Source organism: Grus americana, chromosome Z, assembly GCF_028858705.1.
Source record: "Grus americana isolate bGruAme1 chromosome Z, bGruAme1.mat, whole genome shotgun sequence".
Classification (NCBI taxonomy): Eukaryota; Metazoa; Chordata; class Aves; order Gruiformes; family Gruidae; genus Grus; species Grus americana.
Genome location: NC_072891.1, coordinates 53401237 through 53419024, shown reverse-complemented (window position 1 = coordinate 53419024; position 17788 = coordinate 53401237). Strand labels below are relative to the sequence as shown.

The 17788-nt window shown below is 49.7% G+C and overlaps 1 protein-coding gene across 8 annotated transcripts in view; it reads left to right on the top strand.

Moving 5' to 3' along the window:
• Nucleotides 1-269: 269 nt before the first annotated feature.
• LOC129199619 (metalloprotease TIKI1-like) overlaps nucleotides 270-17788 on the top strand; it is a 97723-nt gene continuing 80204 nt past the window's right edge. For 6 of the 8 annotated variants that reach the window (XR_008574700.1, XM_054810393.1, XM_054810392.1 and 3 more), the window contains exons 1-2: nucleotides 270-896; nucleotides 9689-10249. Coding sequence is in view for 7 of the 8 variants with exons in the window: in XM_054810393.1 (XP_054666368.1) it covers nucleotides 384-896; nucleotides 9689-10249 (1074 nt within the window). In the remaining variant the exon portion in view is untranslated. Of the gene's footprint in view, nucleotides 897-9203; nucleotides 9322-9688; nucleotides 10250-17788 lie in introns of those variants that run through there. The other 2 variants (XM_054810395.1, XM_054810396.1) reach the window with 2 other exon arrangements.

The window sequence follows — 17788 nt, the reverse complement described above, 5'->3', positions numbered from 1 at the left end:
GCAAAGCACACTGGATGCACAATTTTGGCATAGGCGTCTTGAAACAAGAAAACGAGTCAAAAGTAATACTTCCTCGAACTGAAGTTGACGGCCAATAAAGAGACTTGGGAAGAATCACGATATTCAATTTTATATTCACTTCAGGAGAGCTGCAGGCTGGGCAGAGACCGGCAGGCTGGGCAGGGGGCAGGCAGGAGCAGGGAAGCAGAGGCAGGCAGGGCAGGGCAGGGCCAGGCTGGGAAGGGCAGGGCCCGGCCGGGCAGAGGGCAGGCGGGGCAGGGCAGGGAACGGGCCGGGCCGGGGGCACTGCCTTCCCTGCGGGCCCCGGGCGCGGGGGGCGCAGCCACCCCAATCCCCCGGGGCCAGGCCGGGGTCCCGCCGCTATGCGCCGCGCCCGCCGTCTGCCTCAGCCAGGCGGCGGCGGGGCCCGAGGGGACCCCCCCGCTGCCGCCCCATCGCCCGCCCCCGGTGCGGCGGGCCCCGCGCCCTCCCCTTCCTCCCCCCGCCCGGCACGGGACCCTTTAAGAGGAGGGGGCAGCGGCTGGAGCGCTTGGCCAGGGGACGAGGCCGCTCCTGCGAGGGCTCTGGGATTGGATCGACGGCCTAGGAAAAAAAAAAAAAAAAAAAGGAGGAGGGGGGAAAAAAGGCAAAAGAGAGGGAATTTAAAAAAAGAAAAAAACAAACCCAAAAACAAACCCACAAGGGAGGTGTGGAAGCAGGAGAAGAGGGGAAAACATAGAAAAAAAAGAAAAGCCGTTCCGAAATTGTGCCAAGCCTGGGAGCGCGCAGGGATGGTGCACCACGGCTGGCTTTGCCTGCTGCAGGGCTCCCTCCTCCTGCTGGCCAGAGCGCGGCAGAGCCGCGGCCCCGCCGGCGCTTGCCCGCTCCGCGGAAAGGTAAGTGTCGGCGCGGGGGGGCTGTGCCGCCCGCCGCAGCGCAACGCAACGCACCGCACCGGCCGCCGGGGCCAGCGGCGCGGGGGCTGCTGCGGCCCCGCGGGAGTTGAGCGGCGCGGGGGGGCACGGCGCGGCGGTCTCTTGCCCTCGGGGGGTAGTGGCGAGAGGGTGGGGTGCGCGGGGCCGCCCCGGGCCGCGACTGAGCTCGGTCTGCGGCGGTCGCGGGGTGCGGAGCTCGGGCGGCGGCCGCCCGGGCGCGAAGGGCAGGCGGGAGCGGGGCGGGGAGGGTGGTTTCTCGGGGCTGTGTGCCAGGTAGGACGACCGCCGCTGGGTGCTGACGGAGGAGCCTGACGGAGGAGGAAGACCGCGGGATGAGCCCCAGCAGGACCTTTTGCCTGCGCCGTGCGGGACGAGCTACGCCGCTCGCAACGGGACAGGCTCGCCTGGCGTGACGTGCTGCCAGCATCCCTTGCCTAACTGCTGAACGCCGAGCGTGGTGGAGCAGGTTCGGACCAGCAAATGGCTGAGCCACTGAAGTGGAAACACGGTTTTAAGTTGTGTTAGGTTTTGTGCGTCCTCTACTTCATCAGCCTGACAGTAGTAACTAGGAGCCGCGTGGGCTGACCTGGCTCCAGTGGGTGGTAAGCGCAGCTGAGGGTCTCTGCTGCAAGTTGGGGATGATGTTCTGGCCACTGTGAAGCTTGTGGGCAGGGTGTCATTTCGATTAAAAATCAGACAGTGAGAAAGAACAGTTCTCTCTGAAGCTTCCGAGATAAAAAGTACCAAAAATCATGTAGGAAAGGCCTTCCTGATACTTTTTGTTAACGCATCTGTTAGTGCTAACAGACCATCCGTGCTGTCTGTTGGCATCTGCTTGGATCTGGAAGCAGCCTGACCCGAGGTGCTGTGCACCCCAGACACTCCTGGGACATGTGTCTCACCATTTGTGTTCATCTCCTGCCCCAAGCAGGGATACCTCCTCCAGCACAGCTATGAAGGGAACTGGAAGCCCTGAGAAGTAAGCACAGACCTGCTGCACTGGGGAGGTGCCAAAGGCAGTGGGCTCGCTGCAGGGTAGGTGTGCAAGGGTGGGTGTGAGAAAGCTTTGCAACTATGAAGGTCTGCTCCATGACCTTCCTTTCTCTCACCTGCCCACGCACCTACCCGTAGCCCCTGGTCAGGGGCCCTGTTGCCTGCAGCTGTAGAGGCTGAGATGTAAGGCACTGCCAATTAAACCGTATGTGAAGCTGCATGTGCCTCACTAGAAGTGTCTGTCTGAGCTTGGATTAGGCAGACTTTAACCCTACCTTGGGGAAGGGTGCCTTACCAATTTGCTTTGTGCCTGCAACCAATTTGTCAGCTGGATTTATAGGTGGCCAGCCATGGCACTGCCATAAAGCCAGGTCAAGCCTCTGGAGTGGGTGCCCCCTTCCCCTTGAGGGCATGAAGTGCAAAAGCTGTGAGCTGGCGTGAATCTATTGCAAGGAGCTAGTGAAAGCCAGACGGAGGAAGGGGATAGCCCCTGTGAGCCTGAGCAGCAGAAGTGGTACTTGTGGAAAAGGGTAATTCACTGATTTGGTGAGACACCAGGGGGTTTTCCTCAGGAGCCATTGACTGGACTTCTACCAGTTAGCAGCAAAACTGTAGGTGAAACGTGTTAATGGTGTCTCATTATGTGCTGATTACTCTGTCATTAAAATGTGAGACCACCTGTAGTTCTGGTATTGGCAGGCTGTTTCTTAGGGTCATTAGGACAGTGGTCACAACCATACTGTCTAGAAATGGCAATGTCTGCCTTATTTGCAAAGCTGTTGAGTGTATCCTTATGAATATTTACACCAACCTCTTGGGATGGAATATTCCTCCTTGTCCCTGCATCATCAGGGAAGGCTTTTTTGTTTGTTTTTATCTTAATTCTTTATGGGATCTCTTTTCTTAGCTGTCTAGATTAGAGGTATACCTTTCTTCTTTTTGTCAGGTTGCCTAAAGCTTCTGTCATGAAAGAAATATGTGAATTAGTGCCTGAAAGAGAGAAGCTGCTATTTTAAGGAATGAACATACAATACTTCAGAGGGCTTTCTCATCATCACTCCAAATTATAGTTAAAGCTGCAACCAATAATGTGTCCCATCATTTTAATTTTTTTTTTAATAGGAAAAAAGAAAGGCTTTGAAAACAGTTAATCTAAAATAAAGTTTGCTGGAATCCTTTGGGTTATATTCCAGTTACTAAGTAATGTGGTCTGGTGGTGCTTTCTTTTGGTCTAACATTGGAGTGTATTGGTAAATTTAAAGCCAGAATCCAGGCATTAACAGCAGAATGCTTGTGGTTGTAGCTGGTTAGTATTATATGATGTGTTGTTCCTGACAGGGGGCCAATTAATTTAAATGGCTACCTTTATATATGCACTTCAGCAGAGCAAGTAATCTGTCTGCTCTCAACCCTTGGCTTTTTAGTTAAGAATTTGACTTTTATTTTTCATTTCTGGCAAATGAAACTGAATGTGTGTTCTTTTAATATGTAGTCAGTACAGTGTTTATTCCCAGGCGAGTTCTGCTTACAGTCTTAAGCTGACTTTGAGAGCGTCAGTAATGCAGGTGGGCAAAAGCTCAAGAGAATGGCTATTGAAAATGTGCCTAGCATTACTGCATGCATTACCGTAGATGCGTGGGGCACTTTACATGGTGAGTAAAGGCACAATCTTTGCCTCAATTAGGTATAAATGAACATGACAAGATATGACTTGAGGGTAGATAAGAGGGAGGGAGAAAGCCATATAGGGAGGGTTATAGGGCTGCCTGCCTGGGTGAAATATTGCATGCCACATGCTCTGGCTTCTGTAGCAAGCAAAAAAAAATTAAGAGAATATTGTGGATTGAGAAACAGTGCGATATTGGGCTGAGGTTTGGAAGATGTGGCTGTGGGGCCAAGTGAGTATGAGGGTTAGGGGTCCTGAAAGACACTGAAGCCACAGAGGGCACCGGCCTGCACAGCGAATTATATGCTTGGAAAATGTATAGTCTACATAAATGAGACAGAAGGTGGAACAAAGCAGAAGTGATGCAGAAGTGTGGTGGGTTGACCCTGGCTGGGGGCTAGGTGCCCACCAGAGCCGGTCGATCACTCCCCTCATTCACTAGACAGGGGAGAAAAAAGTATAATGAAAAGCTTGTGGGTCGAGATAAGGACAGGGAGAGATCACTCACTAATTATCGTCACGAGCAAAACAGACTGAACTTAGAGAGGGAATTCATCTAATTTATTACTAAGCAAAACAGAGTAGAGGAATGAGAAATAAAATCAACTCTTAAAACACCTCCCCCCACCCCTCCCATCTTCCCCGGGCTCAACTTCACTCCCGGCTTCAACCTTCCCCCCCCTCAGCAGCACAGGGGGACAGGGAATGGGGGTTACGGTCAGTTCATCACATGTTGTCTCTGCTGCTTCTTCATCCTCAGGGGGAGGACTCCTCTCATCATTCCCCTGCTCCAGCATGGAGTCCCTGTCACGGGAGACAGTCCTTCACGAACTGCTCCAACGTGAGACTCTTCCGTGGGGTGCAGACCTTCAGGAGCAAACTGCTCCAGCGTGGGTCCCCCACGGGGTCACAAGTCCTGCCAGCAAACCTGCCCTGGCGTGGGCTCCTCTCTCCATGGGTCCACAGGTCCCTGCCAGGAGCTTGCTCCAGTGTGGGTTTCCCATGGGCCACAGCTTCCTTCAGGTGCCTCCACCTGCTCCGGCATGGGGTCCTCCACGGGCTGCAGGTGGAATCTCTACACCCCCTCATCCTTCCTCCATGGGCTGGAGGGGGACAGCCTGCTTCACCATGGTCTTCACCACGGGCTGCAGGGGGATCTCTGCTCCGGCGCCTGGAGCACCTCCTCCCCCTCCATCTGCACTGACCTTGGTGTCTGCAGAGTTTCTTATATCTTTTCACTCCTCTCTCTGGCTGCAAAAGCTCTCTCTAACTGTTTTTTTTTTCTTCTTAAATATGTTTATCACGGAGGCGCTGATTGGCTCGGCCTTGGCCAGCGGTGGGTCTGTCTTGGAGCTGGCTGGCATTGGCTCTGTCAGACACAGGGGGAGCTTCTAGCAGCTTCTCACAGAAGCCACCCCTGTAGCCCCTCCCGCTACCAAAACCTTGCCACGCAAACCCAACACAAGAAGGAAGCAGACCAGGTGTAGGTTTCCCATGTTTGGAGTTCACATCCAGTTCCTCAGTCTTTATACAGCAGTTTTCCATCCCTTTTGAGCCTCCATTTTCCATATCACCACAAACTTTCCTCTTGGATTTTTTTGGTTTTTAAACTCACATGCTCTTCTAGATGTTCAGAGTGCTGCCCCTAGATGCATTCTTTGTTCCTCCTGTTTTTTTGCTGCATTATTTTCTGGATGTTTACCACAATTTTACCCTTGACAGTCAGTACATCATTTGGCCCAATATGAGCTAGTTTCTCAGAAGAAAGATGACACTTTCTCTGATGCTCTTTGGCACCACTGTTCCAGCAGAATCATTGCTGCCTCACCTGAAATGATGTGTGGTGTCTGACAAACGCAGTAGTATTTGTGTACTTGAAGACTACTGGTTGCATCCTATGGTGGACCTATAAATGCTGCTGGAAAAGCAAGCTGCTGAGGGTACTTAAAATGAACAGAATCTGAGGCTTGGTTTTTTTGAAATTGTAAAAAAGAAACCTATTGGAAAGATAATGAAAATAGCTCCGAGTCAGAACCTGTATTCTGCTGAAGCAGGTAGAAGGAAGGCAAGAGGAGGTCATGGGAGTTTCCAGTGCCACCTGTGGACAGCCAGCTATGTGATCAGGGGGCAGATGTTGAAATATGGGACTAGCATGCTCTGGTTTCAGCTACTGATCTACAATACATCGCTTCACTCTTCCTTTCTTCAGGGCTTTTTTGTTCTTGCCTAGACTCACCCTCAGCTCCTGAGGAAAACCCCTTGATGTGCACTATTCTTTTTCAGGATTTCTGCAATGCCTGACACTGTTATTACCTCATTTTGGCAAAGTGTTGCCTGGCCTTAAGTGCCCCCATTGCATCTTATGTCGGGCAGTGGAGTTTGTCCCCTGTGCAGCCCTGGTTGGGAAGGGAGGCTTTCCCAGTCTCAAGGCAGGGAGTGGATCCCATAGGTCCCAGTGCGTTATCTGTGTGGCAGTGTCAGCTTGAGCAGCTCCTTTTCCTTCTCCCTCATTCCGCTGCTGGCTGTGGAAAAGCATTTATCTTTCTCGTTTTTTGTTCCAAGCAATTTTTTGGCTGGGCTGATACTGAATCAGTTCACAGCCAGCTGTTGTTTACCTGGGGAGGTGAGTTAGGGATGAAGGCACTGTGCCATAGTGCTGAGCATTCAGCAATACCTTGATCTGGGACTATGTAGTGGGAGGTTAAACTTGAGGCACAGAAGAGGTGTGGTATGGCTAGGGTCACACTGCCTCAGATCTTGTTGCAGCAGCAAATTAGGAGACCTGTGTTTTCATGCAGGACTGCCACTCTCTTCCTTAGGCTGCCCCTCCATTTTTTCCCCTTGCTCCTACTTTTTCCCATCACGAGTAATGCATTGAATATCACCTGTAAATTGGACAGTGGAGACAGAAATATGCATCTTGATCTATACGTGAACCTGACTTTTTGTTGTTACGCTGCTGGAAGTGAAATTCCTGGAGCTACACAACCCAGCTGTCGTAAGCCTCCAGGACACCACTTTGACTGTAATTTATGCTGGTTTTAAAGCACACCCTTTCTGATGTAACAGCTGTGTAGAAGGATCCTACTGCAAAGGAAAATTGGGTTGTAGCACCTTTATCTACTGCATGCTGTCAGGGAAGTGAGGTGAGAGAGAGGCGCTGCCAGTGACGGCATATACTGCGATGCTGAACGAGCCTGCACAGACGTGCTCAGGCACACAGAGGACTTTGCCCCATCCCCTCTCACGCGAAGCAGTACTGGGCTGTTTGCAGGGGTCTGGCAGGGAGGCAGAGCAGTGCTGTGATGCCAGTTTCCACCTCCTGAAGGAAAAGTAGATGCCAAAGGAGTGCCAAAGCATGTCCTGAGCAACTGTAATGCTGCCTTTTGGAGGGGAAGTGAGCTTTATGAACTCTCGTTACAGCATCAGCAGGTGATGATACCCAACTGCTGGTGCCCAGGAACTGACTTTGCAGGGTCTGGGGAGGTTTCTCACCAATGGTGGGAAACTGAGGCCAGTTCTCCAAACGTTCATGCTGGCTCCAAGCAATTCTGAGAAGGGAGGTCTGAATGGCGCTTGGGGTGGGTTGCCAAGTTCATGACTGTGCCTGTTGGGGTGGAAGTGCCAGCAAGAGTGCCCAGCCACTCCGCTTTCTAACGTCTCGGTCTCTAGGACTGTGTGAGAAGTTTTGCTAGGTCTCAGCCTGCTTTCTTCTGCTTGTGCTGCAGGGTCTTTAAAGGAACACTTTATTTACTCTGTGCCTGATGGCCTGTGTGATTTCCTCAGTGGTACCACTAATAGTTGGCAGTATTACTCTGCTTTCAGTATCTGATTGTGAAAGCTGGGGTGGGGAGGGATTTGCAGAGCAAAAAAAGTGAGAGTGCGATGCCAAACACCTTTCTAGCTGGGCTGTGTGCAGTAATTCAGAGCAGCACTGATGAGCTGCGTTAAAGACTGGTACCATCCATCAGGGCTTGAGCCTTCTGGCTGGGTTTATTCAGGAGCTGAATTGAAGTTTTAAGCTGGCTGGTGACCACTTGTTCCTTACGATTCCTTGCAGTTGTGGCTCTTCTTGTGTACTGCCACGTACATGATCAGACTTGTGCGAAGTGAAGGAGTGTTGACCTCCTGACCTCTGCCTGTCCCAGGTGCCTCTTCTGTCTTTTTGCTTGCTTGTAGATAGAAAGCAGCACTTCTGGTCCTTCCTCCTTGCCAACTGACAACTACTTCTAGTTAATTTCTCACCACAGTGATGTATCCTTCCATTTTTCCCTCATGACTAATGACAGGAGGGAACCCTGTCTCATTTTTGCTCTTGTTTTTGCATATTCATTTTCCTATGTTCTTCCTGGGTCTATGCCAGATTCATACTCAGCTGTTGCCCTGTATCTTCTTTACTTCTCAGTGCTGTATCATATTTGTTCTCCCTCCTCTTCTTTAGGAGAGTTTTTATGGTCTGTAATTCAGGAGTGCATTCCAGGACTGTCCTATAGGATCCAAAGTTGTAGCCTGGTGTTACCAAGGTCTGAGGTATCCTTCAGACTTTCAGTGTGCTGCAGAAGTGTCAGGAGAGCTCTCTGGAGTATACTTGGTTTGTCGGTCTGTGCTGGTGAGCTGGACTGGTGGTAGCACTTTGCTGAAGTGCTGCCTGATCTATGGCCTGGGTTTGATGTAGTGAGCTGCTGGAGAAGGTTGTTCAGGATGAGCCACTGCAGAGTAATCTTTAAGATTAACCTTTCTGACCCTGGGTCTTTAGTGTCAGAAATTTATAGGCAATGTGCTCCCAATAAATTCCTCCAAGCAGCCTGTTCTACATTTGGCAGTCAGGCAGGCTTCTTAGATCAGCACACATGTACACTTAGCCTCAGAGCTGAGGTTAGAGCTATCTGCTGGCTAAAGGCTGACCAGATGTTTGAGTGCATCTGGAAGCCTGTCCTGTTACTTACGCATGCAAAGGCTACCTCTTCCTGTCTGCGCAGAAAGATAGAAACTGTTTTGTGTTCATCACTGCAGTAAGGACCACCGTCCCAGCGGTGTGCATGCTGCAGGTGATGGAGATCGTGCCTGCTGCTGGTGTAAAGTGACTTGGCAGGATCCAAGCAGGAACCATTCTGCCCCATCTACTCTCCTGTCCTGCAGGATTGCTTAGGGCTTGAGCACAGCCCTGCACTCTGGTATTCCTGGGGATGCTGTGAGTCACATTTTGCAGTGGAACAAATCTGACTTTGACTTCCTAATGGCTATGGTTTTTGAGAGATTTTAAAAGCTAATCTAAATAAAGAAGTTTTTTCCTCCTGTGTGTTTAAAAGAATATGCCCTGGAACCGAGGCCGAGTTTGGCCTGCAGAATTTCTTCCCCTGTTTTCCAAGGTATTGCATGTGCTTCTCTCCTCCTTAAGAAAGAGAACTGGGCTATGAGGGGTCTTGACTGTGTGTCTGTCTGCCACATGCTACATCCCTGTAAAACTGTATTTCTACCTGCTCCAGCAAGTCTGCCCGCCAGCTGTGTTTTGTCTTACTCATTTGTTTGGTGTCCTGCTCAGAGTGGAAAGTTCTCTTGAGATGCTGCAGCACCCTCTGACTAAGTGTCACAGCAGTTTCTTTAATGAAAGGTGCCTTGCTGTGCTGAAGTGAGAGGTGTCAAGGTGAAGGTGATTGAAACCCTGCTGTCCTGCTCTGCTTCAGCAAAGTGATGCCAGCTTTGGACTCGATAAAAGGTGGAAGCTGGGTAAGCATTTTGCCTGGAGCATAGCCTGCTTGGGCTGTGCTCTGCTGCTGGTTTTGGCGGACACCTGGGTGATGAGCTGGGGTGACATTAGTATTGAGAAGACCCAGCATTACTTTTTATGAGGAAAAGTCCAGGGCCAATCTTCTTGTGTTTTTAATTAATGAAAATTGAATTTTGACCTCAAGAGCTGAGAAAAAGGATGATCAAAGAGTTTGTGTGAGCAAAGCTGTTTTAGGAAAGGTCCATCCTGACAAGCTGCTGAGCCAGGTGACCTGCTGGCTTGCCACCGTGTTTTCCGTAAGCCCTGTACTGCAGTGGCCTGGCGTGAATGTCTGTACTTACTCAGCTGTGTCTCCCTCTCCCCCAGCAAAGTGAGCTCAACTCCTTCCTGTGGACCATCAAGAGGGATCCCCCATCATACTTCTTTGGCACCATCCATGTCCCGTACACACGTGTCTGGGATTTCATCCCAGAGAACTCCAAGAAGGCCTTCCAGCAGAGTCACATCGTGTACTTTGAGCTGGACCTCACTGACCCCTACACCATCTCAGCTCTCACCAGCTGCCAGCTCCTGCCGCAGGGGGAGAACCTCCAGGATGTGCTGCCCCGCGACATCTACCACCGGCTGAAGCGGCACCTGGAGTATGTCAAGCTCATGATGCCATCCTGGATGACGCCAGACCAGCGGGGCAAAGGGCTGTATGCGGACTACCTCTTCAACGCCATTGCTGGCAACTGGGAGCGGAAGAGGCCGGTGTGGGTGATGCTGATGGTGAACTCTCTGACGGAGGTAGACATCAAGTCGCGAGGTGTGCCCGTCCTGGATCTGTACCTGGCCCAGGAGGCGGAGCGGCTGAGGAAGCAGACGGGTGCTGTGGAGAAAGTGGAGGAGCAGTGCCACCCGCTCAATGGGCTGAACTTCTCCCAGGTGAGACAGCGTGGTGTGCAGGGTGCGAGACTGGCTGCTCGGGTGGATATCCCTGCAGCAAGAGCACGGGCTGGAGTGTGCTCTCTACCCTGAGACTCACATTTGCTCCCTGCAGCTCGTGGCTCTGCCTGTGCCCTTGGGAGAGTTTGGTAGCTGTAGGAGTTCACGCCATGTCGTAAATTCATTTAGACCTGGCCTGGGGAGACCACTCTGCTCTTCCCTGGGCAGCCCTGGGCAGGCTCCACCCTGAGAGACACTGGACCTTTGGATGTCTGCTCTCTGACCCTGGCTGGGCTGCTGGCAGGACCCTGGGGCAGGCTGAGGCTCGGTGTCTAAACTTGCAACAGCTAGTTAAGAAAGGTGTGATCACTTAGAGGAAGCAGGGCCGCTCTGAGTAAAGCTGAGAAGTAACCGCTAGTTGGAAAAATATCCCAGTGGACCTCTCAGTGCCCTCAGAAATAGAGGCCCATTCTCTGCATTGAGAAAAGTGTGTTTTGGGTTTGTTTGCTTTGGGGTTTGGTGGTGTTTTTTCCTCCCTTCAGACCAGATGAGCATCAGCACAACAGAGCCCGTTGCAGGGAGCTCCACAGACTTGTGCAGGCCTTTGTGCAAGTACCTTTGTGTTTGCAAACCAGCTTGAGTTTAGCACGTGTTGTTCATGCAGTGTTGCACCAGGCAAGCAGAACAACCTCTTTGTTGTCCGTATGTTGGATGGGGTGGTCATGGGCTCTCCTCCCTGAACTAAGTACAGCAGGGAGCAGTGTCTGTTGCTGTCTCTGCCTGCCTGGTGGAATCACAGGCAGGCGTAAGGTTTCTCTCTGGCCTGGGGTACCTTTGCTGCAGGAAGGTGCTAGTTTGGGGAGAGGAAGTGGTATTTGCTTAAGAATAGGTGAGACCTGCTGTTGCAGCATGCCCTGGTAGCCCAAGGTGGGAGGACCTTTGGTCATGAGGCTGGGGAGTTTCAACTGATACCTGACCCTTTCCCTTGCATCCTGAAGTCTGTCCTGTCACTGATGCAGTGTTTCCCATGCTGGAAGGGAAGGAGCAGAAGAGGAGATGCAGCCCAGCAAGGGTAGGGACAGCAGTTTGGGGCAGATATCAGAAGTGCTGCCATCTTGGCCAGTCTTGGGGGGCCACGGTGCGGGGCATATCATGGCAGCCCAAGGTGCATCACTTGTGCAGTCCTTAACTGCAGGCAGGGCATCTGCACTCCTCTTTCCCCTTGTTTGGAGCCGGGCAGCCTCATTCACATCTCCAGTCTTGTGCTTAACTCGGCTTTGAATCCTTGCGGTGTTGCTGTTTGCTCGCAGCCACCACAGGAATGGGCTGGGAAGTCTCATCTCCTCCACCTCTTATCTGGCTGAGGCTTTATTAGCATCCTTGCCTGTATTTTTCTTTTGCTGACACTGCCCCTCTGGTTTAGCTTGATAGAAAGGGGGGGAGGGGGGATATGCACTTTCTCTGCTGCCTTGTAAGAAAGAGATCGAGAGGCTGAAAAATAAAGATTGCAAATCATGTCCCCATTAAGCTCATGCAACTGTTGATGCTTACTTTAGGCCTTCATCCAGTTTTCTTCAAAGAGCAGCTGTTGCTGTGCTGTTTTGCAGATGGAATAAATACCACGTGAACTAAGAAGTTGTGTGGGGTGGGGGGACACAACTGCAACATCCAGAGTTGCCCAGCCTGGTGACATTTATTGTGAGAGCCCAGTTGAGAGGGTAAGGGTAACCAGAACTGCAGAAGCTTAGCTCTAGTCAGGAAAATCACAGCCCACAATGACCCCACGGTGGTTGGATGTGCATCATGTGAGCTGCTGCTCTTCCCATGCCTGCTCAGTTCCAAGGGGAAGGAACATGCTGTCCTTGTGGGGAGCAGGTCTGGAGCAGCTACTGTACCGCAAATTCACACCCTCACTTCTGCCCACTACTAGATTTCCAGTACAGGCAGCTTGAGGAGAAGGAGAACCAGAGGCAGATGTTTTTTATGTTTCTAAGCCAATTTCATGATTGTCTCAGAACCTGACTTGTGAATTCTTATAGCTGGGAATTCTATAAATTTTAGAGCTTTTTCTCAGTTTGTTCAGGCAGTTGAGTTAATTATGTGTTTAATATAAACCAAAGACTTTGAAATGGACTCTTTGAAAATTATTTCCTTTGGTATTGTGCTGCTGTCTGGTAACCCTCAACATCAGACCACTTCTGTGTCTGCCTTTCAAGTGAGCAAACACACAGGGACAAGTTACAAACTTCTGCTGGGGAAAATGGGGACACAAAACCATAAGGAGTGGTCTAATCCTGTGCAAGAAATGCTTTTTTTGTTGCAGCATATGATATACTTGGCAGAGAAGCAAGTTTAGTGCTCTCAGTTTATGTTTCTGCATAGGGTTTGCTCTTGCTTTCACTTACGACATGGTTGTACTACCTAGTGAGGAGGACTCTCAGGCAACTTACAAGCAATACGTTGTTATTAGCTAGGTCCGTCTTTTGATCCCTGTCTTTTGATCCATACTATCAGACAGGTCTGGTTGGTGGGGGTATGTTATTGCAGGTCAAGGTCTGGAACAATTTATCATTGATTGTCTCCATGGGGTTGCACAATGCTCAGTAACTGTGAAATGCAGACAAACCCAAGCTAGAGATTTCCTTCATCTCCTTGTGAGGAGAGAGAGGAAAAAAAATAAACAAAACCCCCAGACATACAACAGCTAACACTGTCTGCCGTGGGGCTCTTTTTCTTTGGCTGTATGTGTTCCAGTTTCCTCTTATCTTTTATGATTCTTTTATTTTACCTGCCAAATGTCTCTGTTCTTGCTCAACTCAGCATAGCTGCCCACGTAGCCAGGCCATGAAAGTATCATTTCTATATGGTACACAATTATGTGTTCACAATCTGTGAAATACTTTACTGCCTCCTCAATCCCCCTCTCTTGTTTTAAGATCTATGCAACTTGAGGGAGTATGGAAAGATTAGTCTGTCTCCATGCCTGGGCCATGGTGTTTATTTTGCTGTTTCATGCTGTTTCTATCCTAGTTTTTCTTAAAGACTTTCTTCTCCCACTCCACCTTCTTTCATGGGTAGTGCCTCTCTTGTTGCAATACCCTATAAGGATGCAGCCCTCATTCCTAGCAGCATCTGGGCTTCTAGAAGATAAAAGGCTTTGTAGCTGTAGACAATCTGCCACTGCTGACTTCCAGCACTAGAGTCAGTCCCTCAGACCTCCCAACTGTTCAAGTTATGCATGCGCTTACATGTTTGCTGGATTGGAGGCATTAGTGCTCCAGCCTGAAGCCTGTGCAGCTTCGCTGTTGGCTCCAGGTGTTGTGTCACAAACATCAGTTTGGTACTGGCTCAGAAAATGAGCTAGCCTTGGCCTGTACCGTGCCATGCACCTGTAAACAGGCTGTGCTTTGGCACACTCGAGTGCTGTCCACACTGTGTTTCTCACAGACCAGTTTGAACTTGAACGCAAGGAGTTTGGACTTGTGCCTATGCTCTGCGTGGGAGCGAGGCTTAAGCGTGTAAACGTTGTCCAGCCATCACCACTTCCTGGCCAGTTTGGCTTCTCCAAGCTTGGACTCTTGATAGAAGACCCTACCTGTTAGCGGTTCTTGATTTAAAAATTGTTTTCCCTGCTTGGCTTTCCTATGTCCAGACCTTGCCACAGCACTCTTCCTACCTGAGCATCTGAATACATGGCCACATCGTCAAAAGTAGTCTTCAGAGCTGCTTGGGTGGCAGTAGAAAGCAGGGAGCCACTAAGGACTGACTGCTCCTGAAATCCTGGCTCCATCTCTGGGACTGAGGACTTGCAAGTCTTTCGCATCTTTCGGCCACTTCTCATGCAGCTAGTTGCAGATTGAAAATGAAGGAAAAGCTTCTAGGATTGATAACTTTGCATTAATTAGGACATGAATTGTTCATGTTTCTACTCAGAGCAACCTCTGCAAGCAACAAAGGGCTGAGAGATTCCTGCTTTTCTCTATAGGGTTCCCAGCTCTTCCAAGTTCTGAACCACTAACATGACTCTGTGAGAGCTATAGACTCCTGCTTAGCAACATCTGTTTTCTTGCTTAATCTATGTACCGGCTTGGGTGAAAGGGCCATCCTTGATAGCCCTGGTATAAAACTATTTAGGAGTGCCCACATCTGTAGGGAAAGTAGGAAGCCAAGACACCACTGCCTTGTTATGTGTGGAGGGAGGAGTTGGTTGGTTTGGTTTTTTCCCTTTCTAAGGAAATTAAACAGCAGTGATTGCTTGAAATTAGGCCCAAAAGATATGATAAGAAATTGGAGAGAATTGTGCTAGTCTCCTCATTTCAAACAAAGGGCTTTTTTGTTATATCGAGTTGATCAATTATAATCTTTGTCTTTAATTTCCGGGGTGATGAAGTCAGAGCTGGCAGTGTTTCCATTCACAAGACCCTGGTTCCGATTTACTGCTTTGACAACAGCAGTGACAGAGAACCTCAGGGAAAGGAAGAGCAAGGAGAGGCATGTGGTGGGAGCTCTGCAAGGAGCAGTTCAGATCCGAACTTGGAGCAAAGCGAAGAGCAGTAGCTTGATGAAAAAACTGACAGAGGAGCAGAGCGCTCACTGCTGAACAAGTTGGACGGGACACTACTTGTGGTAACCTGATTGCATCTTCTGCCCCGAGGGTGTAACTTCAAGATGTACGCTCAGGAACAGCCCTCCCTTCTGATGGGAACATCAGGGTTTTCTGCACATGAACTGGAGCTGAAACAACTGAATTGATCCTATTTGCATCTTTGGCTGCTGGAGTCTGTGACCTAGATTTGTTTTTGTTTTCATTTGTGTGTAGACACACCTGCAGCCTCCATGTCTAGACATCAGGGATGTGGAATGGGCTGGCTGGTGGGAACCAAAATAGCTAAGACTTCGCATTTCTATTGTCATAATTAGAGTTTAATTAAGATCTTATTAACTACCTGGGGAGTTCAGGGTTCTTCCCTCTGAGAGTAAAAGGGGAATTCAGTTGTCTATCTGCTGTCTCTGCATTCAGAAGGGTGGAGACTTTGTTTCAAACAGCGTGGACTCTGCAGTAGGGCTTTGAAATCCCAAACTGTGGATTTTGCTGCGGCACTGGTTTGCACTGGTCACGTATGCCATTATAAGCGCCTTGCATTTGCACTCTGCACGCCTATCAACTAGCTGGATTTTCCCATTAAAAATGCCCTTTGCTCAGCATATTACGCAGCAGAAACAGAAGATGTCAGGCGGTAAATGTGGCTTCATTTCACCTCGCAGCTCCCACGGATGGCCCCTTGCCCATGGCTGGCTCCCGATGTTAGAGTGAGTGTGCCAACACACTTTCCTCTTCTCCCAGTTAGTGAGGGATGGGCGATGAGTTGTGTACACTGCTCTGAGAGTGCTCGTGACTGGGTTATCCTGCTTTCCTCCAACAACTCAGCACTGGGCTGGTGGGCTGATTGACAGACACACTCCGTGACACTTGAGATCCTCTCGCTTTAGATGAAAATACTGTTGCTTCAGAGGAGCGTAGCCCTGTCAAGCATGCTGAGTGGGGTCCTGGGCATCAGAGGCTGCTCGAGGGAGTGCACAGAAGCTCCAGGCTGGATGCTTTTTGGAGCAACTCAACCATCAGCGAGGAGTGTGGAGCAGGGAGAGGATATGGGCTTGGTTCGTTCAGCTGGTCAGACAGTCAGGTGCCTCCATGCTAAGCTTTGGTCTGCACATTCTCAGGTCTTGGTGCAGACTTACGGTGATCAGTCACGGTGGCTTGACACTTTGGCTCCATCTGATGCCTGATCCTGAGGGCTCACTACTTATTGCCCATTGCTAAACCCACAGTGTGCGACCACAGCTGCCAGCTTTTCCCTTGGATAGCAAGGTTTCAACTGGTCTGGACAGCATAAAGGCACAGGCCTGCAGAGTTGTAGAAGACAACTTCCTTTCTGATCTAAGAACACTGCTGTCACCCTCCCGTCCAGCAGCTGTAGGATGGTTCCTTTTTCACCCAGACTGGGTTGTCAGGTCCATGGGGATCCCACTTGGCTCCTGCCTCGCGGTGGTGGGTTTTCTGTCCCATGGCACTGGTTCCAAAACCTAATTTTTAGTTTTCTTAAAAAACGTGGACACATTCAGGCTGAGAATACAGCCCAACTTCAGCTTTCAACTGGTTGGTTTTGTGAGGGTTTGTATTCCACCAAAGAGCCTCCGCTATCGACTTAATCTACCTTGTGCGGGTGCTGTAACTGTAATCAGTTTGTCTTTTAATGTTCTTTTTGTTAAATGAAGCAAAAGAAACCCATTGAGCCTTTCCCAGCAGGGCACATTTTTTATGTGTTAGCTGTTCCCTCAGCTCTTCCAGGCCTGGCAGCATCTGTCCCGCATCGTGACAGTCACGCGTGTGCTTGGCACAGTGGTATTGTCACTATCCTCGTCTGTCCTTGTTTATGCGTCTGAGTTTGTCTGTGGCCCGCTCAGGCACAGTGGATTTCTGAGAGCTCATACTTGGAGGATTCAAAGTCCTTTTTACTCTCACTGTTTCCCAGGAAAGAGAGAGTGTTACCCTTGTTGTTGTGGTCCACTCCCTGTCTGCTCTATCTGCAAGGCAGCAGGCAATCTTTGCTTTAACAAGACATCCAAATTACACAGCACCTCTGCTCTCTTCCCTTAATTATTTTGCTCCTCTGACGTTTGTTTTATCTGCAAAATCCATTAATGATAGAGTTGGAATTCGGTGTTTGCATGCCCTCTGGGTTGTTGATATGTATGTTGAATGCTGCACGGCAAAGAACTTCCCCTGCAGAGGTCTTCAGTAGCTTACACAGTTGTTTCTCATCTGTTTCCCATATCTTCAGCATGTGATGTGTCGGTTTTGTATTTCTCTAAATTCCTACTGCCATACACTCTATTCAGAAGTGCATTCACTGATGCTATTGCCTTTACCGAGTAAACTTGAAAGCTTGTAAAAAACTATCAGTATTTTTGGAAAAGGTATGGTTTCCATTATCCTTGTTGACTTGCAATTTTCTGTAATCCTATAATTATTTCCTATAATCTTCATGAAGGCTTTTATTAGCTCATTAGAAAGGTTGATTGCAAGTAGGATAAGGAGGCTGAAACACAATTTTAAGATGTATATTGCTTTAGCTGGCCTAATGCAGAGAGGGACCAGGAGGAACAATTCTTCATTATTTTTGATAACAGAGGAAAGATTGAGAATATTGTAATTATTATATAATAATAAAATTATTATCAGGCAGCAGGCTTAGCAGGTAGGTGCACATCTACGTAAGACGTCATTCATTTGCAGCATGCCTGGATGAAAGATACTTGGACACCAAGATGTGTGAACAGTGTCAAAGGGATTAGACAGATGGATGAAGGATAGTCACAGCAGGGAGTCTCGCACATGTCCCAGATGCCATCTCTAGCTCGAGACATCCCTCAGCCCCTAACAGCTTGAATTGAGGGCAGGTGCCAGGGGAAGAGCCGCTCTGTGAGTGCTCTGCTGTTGTTGGAGATAGGGTGCTGGGCTTCTGCCCCACTGGGCAG